Raw genomic sequence first — 12,082 nt, forward strand, 5'->3', positions numbered from 1 at the left:
CCCTAAGTTTCGTCACCCAGCCACCTCTCCCTCCAAACCTCTTAGGTCTTCCCTGAATGAACTATTCATACCTTTGACCTTGCGTACGGTTTTATTTGCATCGGCCACTCCAGAAGTATCTATTATTTTTGTGACGTTTGAATCTTCTCGACATTTCTTAGGAGAAAAACATAGTATTTTCACATTACGTATTAAGAGCAAGATGCTATTTTACTCTGAAATGTACTTTCTATAATATTTTTCTGGTTTTGACGGTGATTAAGAGCTAGATCGAGGAGATAAAATTCGCAAGTATTGATGTAGTACTCTAGTCTTGGCCTATAGGCTATTTTAACTTATTCAGACTCATTTTTAATTATTGTTTGTCTTTTAAGGTTATGTGAAGAGCAACTTTCTAACCAATCCCACTACGACTTTGGTCTCCGTGCTCTTAAATCGGTGCTTGTTTCCGCTGGTAATGTCAAACGAGATCTGGTAGCAAAAATTAAGAACGAAATGACAAGCCGTGATGAGACCGCTGATGAGGGTACTATTGCGAAAAACTTGCCCGAACAAGAGGTACAACCTTTTTTTCTGTTTGAACTGTTCTTTGTTAAAGAAACTGAACCTTATATAATCAGGTGCTGGGCTAGAAAGATAACTTGCATGCTTTCTAACTGTAAACTTGTTTTCGTATTCTTATTCATAAACGGAATAATTTTAATTCAAGTTATTATGAAAATATAATAATAATTAATTGTTGCCCTCTGTACACAACAAACATACGCTAAAGAGGAGCATAAGAAAATGAAAAGAAAAACAAAAAGGACACAGACAAAAAAACACAGGTGTTTTATTTGTTGATGACAAGAGCCAGGTAGTCATAGGACTAATGCACCGAGTGACCAACTGGTATTTATGTGTAGGGGCTTCCTTGATGAAGACGGAGGCCTGCATTTATCTTTGTCTTTTGTGAAATTAAATTTGGTCATCGTTCCAACTAAACAAGAATAATGCGCTAGGTTCTCCTCCTCCACAAAGCTGTAGACAAATTCTTCTTCTCGATTCCTCTGTCAATAAATAGAAATTCCTTTGGCCAATCAGTTTTTTTTCTTTCAATCTTAAAGCATGACTGTTTAGTTACGTTTTTCGAAGGGAATAATTCTTTAGCCAAATTAGAAAGTTTGCCATTAGAAAAGAGCTATATAGGATTTTAACAGATCGATTGGATTTATCTTCCTCATATTCCACTAATCATTTAATTTTATTTGTTCGTCTCATATATGCATTTTAGGAATTGAGCCAGTAGAATTGCGAAATTTCGCATTGCCGTCTTAAAATTCTATGTTATCCGATTGCTAAAAATATGGGGGAGGGCTGGCTTTTAGTGAAATTATATTTTTCAGAAAACTTGTACCAAAAGAAATAAAAAACGGCAGTTTAAATCTTTAAATTTCTTTTAATAATATGGCATTTTTTTTAGATTTTGATAAGATCTGTATTTGAGAGTGTCGTACCAAAGCTTGTTGCCGACGATATTCCCCTTCTCTTCTCCTTGCTAGCTGACGTTTTCCCAGGAGTTGTTTACAACAGTGCAGAAATGTCAGGTATTTATATTACTGTTTTTTAATTCGTTTTCATTGTGTTTTTGCTTTACGATGTATCAGAAATTATCCCTACACAGGAAAATCCTCGGTGGGATGTGGGGGGGATGGTCACATTCCCGTAAGTTTCGTCCCCAGAATGATTTTAGCAATATTTTTCTTGTCAGTAGGTACTGTTTCCGCTTCCTGAGAGACTGAAAGAGATAAAAATAAGATGTTGTCTCTGTTTTTTTTTTTTTTTTTTTTTGTTTGTTTTTTTTTTGTTTTTTTTTTTTTCAGAAAAATTAATGTTAGAAAACAATTGGAAGAAAAATAGGAATTTCATGCTTCTTGTTTAATTTTTCTTTTTAATATTTTGACTTATTCAGAATTAAGAAACTATAAATACGTTCTGAGACCATACTGGCCATGCATGACGTATGAAAACAAAGAAAGGGAATAAAAAATGAAAAGAGAAAAAACAAATAGGTGAAAAAACGAGGATTTTATCAGCCAGTAGCTAAATATGAAAAACAAGCAAATATTTCGACAAGGACCTTCGCCAAGTCGTCCTCAGACTTTTTTCTTTGTTTTCTTTGAGCACTGAGGACGACTTGGCGGAGGTCCTTGTCGAAATATTTGCTTGTTTTTTTTCATATTTAGCTACTGCCTGATAAAATCCTCGTTTTTTCACCTATTTGTTTTTTCTCTTTTCATTTTTTATTCCCTTGCTTTGTTTTCATACGTTAAGAAACTATAATATACGAATCGTTTAAATAAATAAAAATATTCTGTCAATGAACTGTCATCTATCATAGCGCGTGTCAATAAATCACTTTACTAATTTTCAGATGTAATTATTTTTAGAGAATCTTTAAAAAACGTTTGATTCTTCAATTGCTATATACCATGTCTGATTATTAATTTAATAAGCTAAAACTGTGTCGTTCACAGGTCTCTCAGTGTCCAACTAGCTGGCCCTCTGTCATCACCCTTACGGCTCTGCTTTTTATCCGATTCCTTTCCAAAAATGTAGAAGTTAAAGTTTGTAGTAAACTTACTCCCATTTGAGTTTCCTTGTAAATGGCTCAAGCTAGACTATTTTGAGGTTTCACGAGGCAACCTAGCAATGATTGTAGCTTATCCTGCAACACTTGAAGGGAACTTCTTATCTCAAAGCAATGGTTGTTACATTATAAGCTACGAATTGTAGCAATTGTAATTTTACATTGTAACACTTGAAGCTACAAATTGAAATATTTGCAGACTTATTTGGGGGGGGGGGTATATTATGCACTCCGGATTTTGACACAGAAATTCATTTGTATTTCTCTGATTTTTTTATGGCACTTGGTATTAACCAAGTGACATATAGCAGTCGCCAATTCTGTCGGTCTGTCTGTCGGTCCCGGTTTTGGTACTTTAGGCACTTCCAGGTAAGCTAGGACGATGAAATTTGGCAAGCATATCAGGGACCGGACCAGATTAAATTAGAAATAGTCGTTTTCCCGATTTGACCATCTGGGGGGAGTGGGGGCCCGGTTAATTCGCAAAAAATAGAAAAAATGAAGTATTTTAACTTATCAGCGGGTGATTGGATCTTAATGAAATTTGATGTTCGGAATGATATTGTGTCTCAGAGCTCTTATTTTAAATCCCGACCGGATCTGATGACATTGGGGGGAGTTGGAGGGGGAAAACCTAAAGTTCCGGTTTTGCTACTTTAGGCACTTCCAGGTAAGCTAGGGCGATGAAATTTGGCAAGCGTATCAGGGACCGGGCCAGATTAAATTAGAAATAGTCGTTTTTCCGATTTGACCATCTGGGCGGGGGGAGTAGGGGCTGGTTAATTCGGAAAAAAATAGAAAAAATGAAATATTTTTAACTTATGAGCGGGTGATTGGATCTTAATGAAATTTGATGTTTGGAATGATATTGTGTCTCAGAGCTCTTATTTTAAATCCCGACTGGGTCTGATGACATTTGGGGAGTTGGAGGGGGAAACCTAAAATCTTGGAAAACACTTAGAGTAGAGGGATCAGGATGAAACTTGATGGGAAAAATAAGCGCAAGTCCCAGATACATGATTGACATAATCGGAACTGATTTGCTCTCTTTGGGGTAGTTGGGGGGGAGTAATTCTTAAAAATTAGAAAAATGAGGTATTTTCAACTTACGAACGGGTGATTGGATCTCAATGAAATTTGATGTTTAGAAGGATATCGTGTCTTAGAGCTCTTATTTTAAATCCCGACCGGATCTGGTGATTGGGGCGGGGAGTTGGGAGGGGGAAACCTAAAAATTGGAAAACACTTAGAGTGGAGGGATCGGGATGAAACTTGGTGGAAAAAAACACGAGTCCTAGATACATGATTGACATAACCAGAACGGATCCGCTCTCTTTGGGGTAGTTGGGGGGGGGGGGGTTAATTCTGAAAAATTAGAAAAAATGAGGTATTTTTAACTTACGAACGGGTGATTGGATCTCCATGAAATTTGATTTTTAGAAGGATATCGTGTCTCAAAGCTCTTATTTTAAATCCTGACCGGATCTGGTGACATTGTGGGGAAGTTTGGGGTGGGGAGACCTAAAATGATGGGAAACGCTTAGATTGGAGGGATTGGGATGAAACTTGGTTGGAAAAATAAGCAGAAGTCTTGCATACGTGATTTACATAATTGGAACGGATCCGCTCAATTGCGGGGGGGGGGGGGTAATTCTGAAAAATAAGAAAAATGACGTATTTTTAACTTACGAAGGAGTGATCGGATCTTCTTGAAACTTCATATTTAGAAGGACCTCGTAACTCCGATATCTTATTTTAAATTTCAACCGGATCAAGCGTAATTGGGGGGGGGGGCAGTTGGGGGGACCGGAAATCTTAGAAAATACTTAAAGCGGTGAGATCAGGATGAAACTGGATGGGAAGAATAGAAACCTGTCTAAGATACCTGACTGACATAACTGGACCGGATCTGCTCTCTTTGGTGGAATTGGGGGGGGGGGGTAATTTTGAAAATTGAGGTATTTGTAACTTACGAAAGGGTGACCAGATCTTAATGAAATTTGATATTTAGAAGGATCTCGTGCTTTAAAGTTCTAATTTCAAATTCCGACCAGATCCTGTGACATTCGGGGGAGTTGGAGGGGGGAACCGGAATTCTTGGACAACATGAAAATTGGAGTATTTATATCTTACGAATAGATGATCGGATCGTAATGAAATTTTATTTTTAGAAGGAATTCATGTCTCAGAGCTCTTATTTCAAATCCCGACCAAATCTTTTGACATTGTGGGGATTTGGAGGGGGAAATCTTGGAAAAACACTTGGACTGTAGGAATCGGGATGAAGCTTGGTGGATAGAATTAACAAATGTCCTTGATACGTGATTGACAGAATCGTACTGGATTCCCTCTCTTTGGGGGAGTTGGGGGGAGGGGTTCAGTGATTTGGCGAGTTCGGTGCTTCTGGACGTGCTAGGGCGATGAAAATTGGTGGGCGTGTCAGGGAGCTGCACAATTTGACTTGATAAAGTCGTTTTCCCAGATTCGACCATCTGGGGGGCAAAAGGGAGAGGAAAAATTAGAAAAAATTAGGTATTTATAACTTACGAGTGGGCGATCGGATCTTAATGAATTTTGATATTTAGAAGGACTTTGTGACTCAGAGCTCTTATTTTAAATCTTGACCGGCATTAAGCCTCTTATTTTCCTTTTTAAATCAATCTATTGATTCATAGAATTTTGTTAGAGCTCATACCATATGATCTCTTGGCTCTTAGCTCTTCTCGCCTCGTCACAAGTGCCATATGAGCTTTTAGATCTTGTTTTAAATGATAATGGAAGCATTGCTCTCCAGGGACGTTGTCCTTTACAATTCCTGAATTGATTTCTCAAAAGGAAGTTGAACAGACGCAATTTTAGGGGGGGGGGACTGCCCGGAAGGTGAGTTTAAGTCTGATTATTATTTTGTTTTGAATTTTTATTCATTCCAACATAGAGTATTTCATTACTTATAAGCCTTAAATGGTAGAGATTAAAACTTGAAAGTCTCTATCTATCATTGCCAAAGGGCACCTGGAACGGAATTGCCGAGAAGCCACTCAACCTTAGTGCTACCTCCTCGTGTTTGTGTTTTATGAGTGATTTATCTTTTAGTCCACATCAGTAACTTTATATTTAAGTGTGTTTCATAAATAAATCACAAGATCCTATTTATTCACTGTCCTAGGTGCAGTGAGGTCTGACTTTTAATAATGGGGAGGGGTGGACGTTTAAAATGGGGAAAACGTGAATTTTTGAAAAATTGTTTGTTTTTTTTTCCAGCAGATGGGGTCTCAGAGGGTTTACCTCCTCTTCTCTGTTTTTGAATGATTTTACCACTAAACTGCAAAATTGATTGTTGAAGTGTAAACGTTAGATTGTCCTTGACAATTCTTGTTCTGAATTTGGATTTTGGATTATCAAGTATTGTTTACACACTCTATTTACAGCACTGGATAAAATTGTTAAACTTGATTGTCTGGTGAATTGCCAGGAAGAACATTAAAGAAATACTACAACAACAGAATATTTGTCTGTAATGTGACGGTGAAAACTGATTTCAAAAAGCAATCTAAATTTGATATAGTTATGATTCTTTATTTTGAATGAATGATAAGAACAATAAGACGTACTTGAGGAATTTAAAACGTAAGCAGCATTAAACAGTCAGTACCTAAATAGAGGCATCTAACTTGTTCCTTTTTTTTATTTATAAATTTTTCCGGAAAACATAAACAGGCCCGGTACTTACATGACATATATAAACATATATGAGAAAGAGAAAATTTATTTAAAAATATATAAAAAAAAAATTAAAAAAAGGAAAAATTTGCCAAAAGTCTTATGGCGAAACTACAAAATAAATCACTTATCAATGGATTCCCCTAAAAAGCGAAAAACAAAACAAAAAAAAAGCAATAAGAAGTCACCACTTGAGACCCTGTACTTACACTAGCCTAATATGACAATATTATTATGCACTATTTCCCTACTTTATTTATATAAAAAGAAAAAAAATCATAAATCATAAATACCAAAACAATGGTCCCTAAGCAACCCACGAAAAGTCGGCCTATCCGTCTCTTGAACTATGTCATAAGGAAGGGATCCCATATAGAAGGAAGAATATGACGAATCGAAAATGCAGACCTTTTAATCGGTTTTCTAATAGCTGACGAATTCCTTGTCTCATATTCAGGCTCATCTCTCTCAGACACATTAACCATTCAGGTGCATTTCTGTGCAATATATCAAATATAAATGGAGCCTTGTAAAAATTGAAAAGACCTGAAACTGGTAAAATATTAAATTTTTTTATAACTATCTCTAATTGATATATGATTATCACAATTAACAAGGAACCCGAATCGCTGAATTTTGGAGAGCATGTAATGGCTTTAAATGTGTTTGAAAAGTAGATGACCACATCGAACAACAATAAATCAAATAAGGGTGGACAATAGAAGAATATATCAATCTAAGTTTATAAACTGGGAAAAAAAATATTTCAACTTTCTGAAAATCGCTACATTCCGAGTAAACAAATGAGCAAACATATAGCATATGTTTCTCTATGCCCGTCATTTTCTGTGTGTTCATCAAGTTAGATTTTTCTATGTTAAAGATCTAACAAAATAGTTTTTTATTTGTTTGTGTTTTGTTTTTAACGTTTGTGTGTGTAGTTTTGTATCATGCCACTATTCATTTACCCCAGTCTTAAAATATTACTTCTGTTCCTGCTATGCTCGTTTATTTTGTGATCTAATATAATTGATATTTAATAGGATTGAAAACTGAGATTCGCAAAGTTTGCAAAGAGCAATATCTTGTATGTGGTGAGCAGGAAGAGATAGGCTTTGATTGGATGGAAAAGGTTTTGCAGCTCTTCCAAATCAGCCAATTAAATCATGGCTTGATGATGGTTGGTCCAAGTGGCTCTGGGAAATCTACAGCCTGGAGGGTGCTGCTGAATGCTCTTGAAAGACTTGAAGGAACAGAGGGAGTTAGTCATGTGATTGATCCTAAAGCAATATCTAAAGAAGCTTTATATGGTGTTCTAGACCCGAATACTAGAGAATGGACAGATGGCTTATTTACTCATATTCTAAGGTATACGTTTATTATTAGCAAAGTATTATGCCAAATCTCTCATATAGACTTTATTTGTCAGGCTATTAAGTATTTCATAATTGTGCAAGTCATATCTATTACCATCTGCTGGAAGGTACTAATAGATTTGCATCATTAATGCTAATAGTCTATTAATATGCGCATATGTTTAAAAAGAAAGCTTGATTAAATGGGAAGATGCCCTAAATTTTGTTGATTATCTAAGATTCTTGCTGCCTATAATTTTACAGCCAAAATCAACTTTAGATTGATTTGTCTGTGTGTTTTACTAACAATGAACCAGTGGTAACAGCAATGTCATTTTTTCCATATGTGTCAAATCAAGCATTTTAGAGAAAGTTGAAGTTAACTGTGGAGAAATTATCAAAACAAGTCGAATCATTGTGTTTTTTTTTTTTTTTTGGGTAAAGCAAGTGTTGTTTTAATCCATGGAAATACACAAATTTATGGTTCAACAGTTAACATCATCGTACTAAATAAAGCGTTATAAGTTATAAATGCTCAGTGTCAAATTCAAGCCTGTTCGAAGTAACCAACGAAGCCTCTACTGTCTTTCCATCATACCAAAAGCTAGAAACTATTGGGAATGAGGACATTTTCCTAAAACATTGAGCAAAATAAACTAAGCAAGATTTTGGCTGTATTTTTGATGTTTGGCAGGGCTTCTTTCTCAGATTAAAATACTTCTAACTTCTGTGAAAAATGCTAAAATAAAGGTAATTTGTGCTTAAAAGATGGTATATTCGTCCACTTAAGGATTTGGTTTTCCGAATTTTTCTTATCGTTTGCAGGTGTCAGTAAGCTCGAATTCCGAAAAAGATACATTGTAGTTATTCAAACTGGCTTAAACTGATTTTCCAATCGATTCACGAAGGATATTGTCTTATATTTATAATGAACAACAAAAAAACCGAACTGGAAGTAGCTGTTTTTCAGAGGAGTATAAAATCCAGGATATTATGTTATAGATTCAATCTTGTTTGGAGCTATTCATTTACTATTTCTTATTTAAAATGAACTTGACATAGGTTGTTGATACTTTGCAGCCTATGAAGATGAATTTCAGACCGAAATGTCATTAGCTCCTTTCGTAACCATAATAGCTAGTTCACATGGATGGATGCCCGTCATGTCTTTCTGTTGGATTTTTTTTCAACTTTTCCTCTTGGAACTCTATGGGTTTCATGTGAATTCCAAGGCAAAATATTCCCAAAGTTAGAATGTTGTCGAGAATAAATCATCCGCAGACCCATAATCTTATAGCCGTGGTGGAGAATTATCCATATTTATTTGACACTTGTCGCAAAGAACATAAAAACGTAAAGAAAAGATAACAAACATGGCTGGAAATTTCCTGAAAAGGGAAATTATGAAAGGAAAATGATGGGCAGACATGATATCTTCTTTTATTTATTTTTTCTGGATTAACTAATTCCTCAGATTCTAGCAAACTGGAGCTAGCACAAAGCACTGAAAATGCTGCCAAGGCTAAAGTTTCTTAGTGTGAATCATTCATGCTGTATTGATTTGAAATTTTTGCTCTCCTTCATGAATTCTGGTACGTTCGAACACTTTCCTATGAGAGTGAACAGTTTCTTGTCGATCCTTGATAGTTTTCCCTGACCGTTTCCCCATCCGTGTGAACTAACTATAAGAGTTAAACCACTTGCGAATAAAAAACTCGTTGTTTTTATGCAGGATGGCAAGCACACCGACACCAGTTAGCCAATTAAAATAGAGAAGTTCATCTGGCCAAGTAATTACACGAATATTCTGAGAATATGAGCGCTGAATACCCTTATTTGCAAACTTCGTGAATTGGTGCCAAAAGAAAATGCACTAAAGGAAGGGTCAATTGTTTTTCCCATACCAAAGGAATCCCTATATTCACTTGCAATCCTAATTCAAGAAAAGCTTGCAAAAGAATCATCCATTCTATCGTTTGATGTGTATGCCAAAAAATATATTTCAGATACAACTTCAAAATACAGCTTAAAGATATCATTGGAAGAGAAAAATGAAGTGCCTAAATCAACTTGTATTGTTCGTTCTTGCAACATACCGAATCTAGAATTTAGAGTTTTCGTATTCCTTGGTTATCTAGGATTCCTGTAATATTGCCAGCAGTGCTCAAATTTCTTTATCTGTGTCCATTAGGGCTCAATTCTCTTTATCACTTCTTTTGCAGGTGATAGCATCAAATATGCTTAAATAATGTGTATGATTTTTTTTCATTAAGAGACTTAATTTTGTTCTTAATTTGTAATGATTAAGAGACTTAATCATTGTTCTGTTGTCTAGTGTACAATTTTCTCGTTGTAATTTAACGGGTCTGGTAATCCACCTCTAATCTTGTAATCTTGACTATAATCTAACTGCATCTTGACTAATCTGGTTATAATCTTGGCTGTAATCTGGTAATCTTGACTCTAGTTACGAATAAAACAATAAGAACTATGTTTTAAAAATGGAAAAGACGAAGAGAACTTGGTTTATAGTATAGTTTTGTCAACTAGGATTCACTGAGAAAATGTTTAAAGCTTCAGATGTAAAATACATGATTTGGATTCAGCTTTCTGGTCTCAGATTCAGTCTGCATTCTCATATGGGTAGTGGGGGCTGACAGACCCACGAACATGGGGAGAGCAACGCCTGTTGTTTGTTGTTGTTGCTGACCAAACACATGAGGAAATCATGATGATGTTTAGTATGGTATTGCACTCGGAAGACTAAATCAACTTGCAGTAAGGGCCGACAGATCTACTACCATGGATGATAGCAACGCCTTTTGTTGTTGCTGACTGAAAATAGTAGGAAGTCCTGTTAACCCTAATGATATTTTAGAAGGTATTGCACTCAGAAAACTGGATTCACTTGTAGTGAGGCATGACGGACGCGCTGGCATTTGGTAGAGTAACATCTGTTGTTGATGCTGTGGCTGCTGATCAAAAATATCAGTAGAGGGACCTGGGGCGGGTGTTGATGTCTCCATCAAACCAAACATAGTTCTCTGAAGTTGGCTAAGCAGTCCATCAGTGGATGGCTTAGGTGTAGGATATGCTCCAAAGAGACAAGAGACATTTTTGAAAATGTATTTGTACCGTACGTTGAATGGTCTTAAATTTCACTGCTCCAGCGCCAACGTGGCCTTTAATGTCAAAACTTATATGTTATATTCGTTTAAAGAGTGCAAGGGCAGTCCCAAATAAATTTGTTATGTGCTGTTGTGGAGCTGAACCAAATAAAAAAAGATGTGCCTGACGGAGTTGAATATACAAATAAATATATTGATGATGTTGGAGAAGGTGTTAACCCTAAAAAACTGAATCCACTTGCAGCAAGAGCTAACAGATCCACTTGCATGGGTGAGAGAAACACCTGTTGTTGCTACTGACCAAAAATATTTGGCAATCCTGAAAATCCTGACTGTTTTTAAAGAAAATAATAATATTTTTGGTCATAATATTTTAAAAGTATAGTATTTATATATTTAATACATATATATATATATATATATATATATATATATATATATATATATATATATATATATATATATATATATATATATATATATATGTGTGTGTGTGTGTGTGTGTGTGCCTGATGAAGTAGATTTGACAAACAAACACCTTAATGATGTTGTAGAAGGTGTTAAACACTCCTAATGGGGTTGATTTGAATAATGAGCATCTTGATTATGTTGTGGAAAGTGTTAAACGCTGAAAACTAATTCCAGTTGCAGTTGAGACTGGCAAATCCACTGCATGATGGAGATCAACACCTATTTTTGCTGTTGACCAAGAATATTAGGAAATCCTGAAAACCCTGACAATATTTTGTAAGGTAGTTGATTGAAACGAGGAAATATTTTAATTGGTTGTCTTTAAAATAATACACTTCATGTGATCGGCCGCAGCGACGTAAATGTTAATATTATCTTCCGCAAATCATTAGAAGAGAAAGAATCATTAGACCCTTTTACTTAGATAACGAGGATAAAGAGAAGAAATGGAGAGACTTGCAAGAACTTGCAAAAATAATGAATGAAATACAAAAGCTTCCGGACACCGAAAAATCCGTAGATTTTAAGACGAGGGTAGAAAAATATAGAAATGATTTGGAAGAAGAACACGAAATTAGGGATAAAAGTGGATTATTTCATTGGGACTTTGGGTTGAGCACAAAGATCAGCTGAACAATTACATTTCAGATGTTCCACTAAGCTTCAAAAAAAAAAAAAAAAAAAAAAAAAAAAAAAAAAAAAAAAAAAAAAAAAAAAAAAAAAAAAAAACTATGCACATTAGGTGAACTTAGCAAACAAAAATGGAAGAAGTCCATTTT

The 12,082-nt window shown here is 35.4% G+C and overlaps 1 protein-coding gene across 1 annotated transcript in view; it reads left to right on the plus strand.

Annotated features, from left to right (window-relative positions):
* Positions 1 to 12,082, plus strand: part of LOC136034766 (dynein heavy chain, cytoplasmic-like) — a gene marked incomplete in the record, with an annotated part of 269,617 nt that overhangs the window by 173,916 nt on the left and 83,619 nt on the right. Inside the window, 3 exon segments of the mRNA XM_065716167.1 lie at positions 375 to 558; positions 1,463 to 1,586; positions 7,393 to 7,717. Of these exon segments, the coding sequence (XP_065572239.1) occupies positions 375 to 558; positions 1,463 to 1,586; positions 7,393 to 7,717 (633 nt within the window).

This window comes from Artemia franciscana, chromosome 13 (genome assembly GCF_032884065.1).
Source record: "Artemia franciscana chromosome 13, ASM3288406v1, whole genome shotgun sequence".
NCBI lineage: Eukaryota > Metazoa > Arthropoda > Branchiopoda > Anostraca > Artemiidae > Artemia > Artemia franciscana.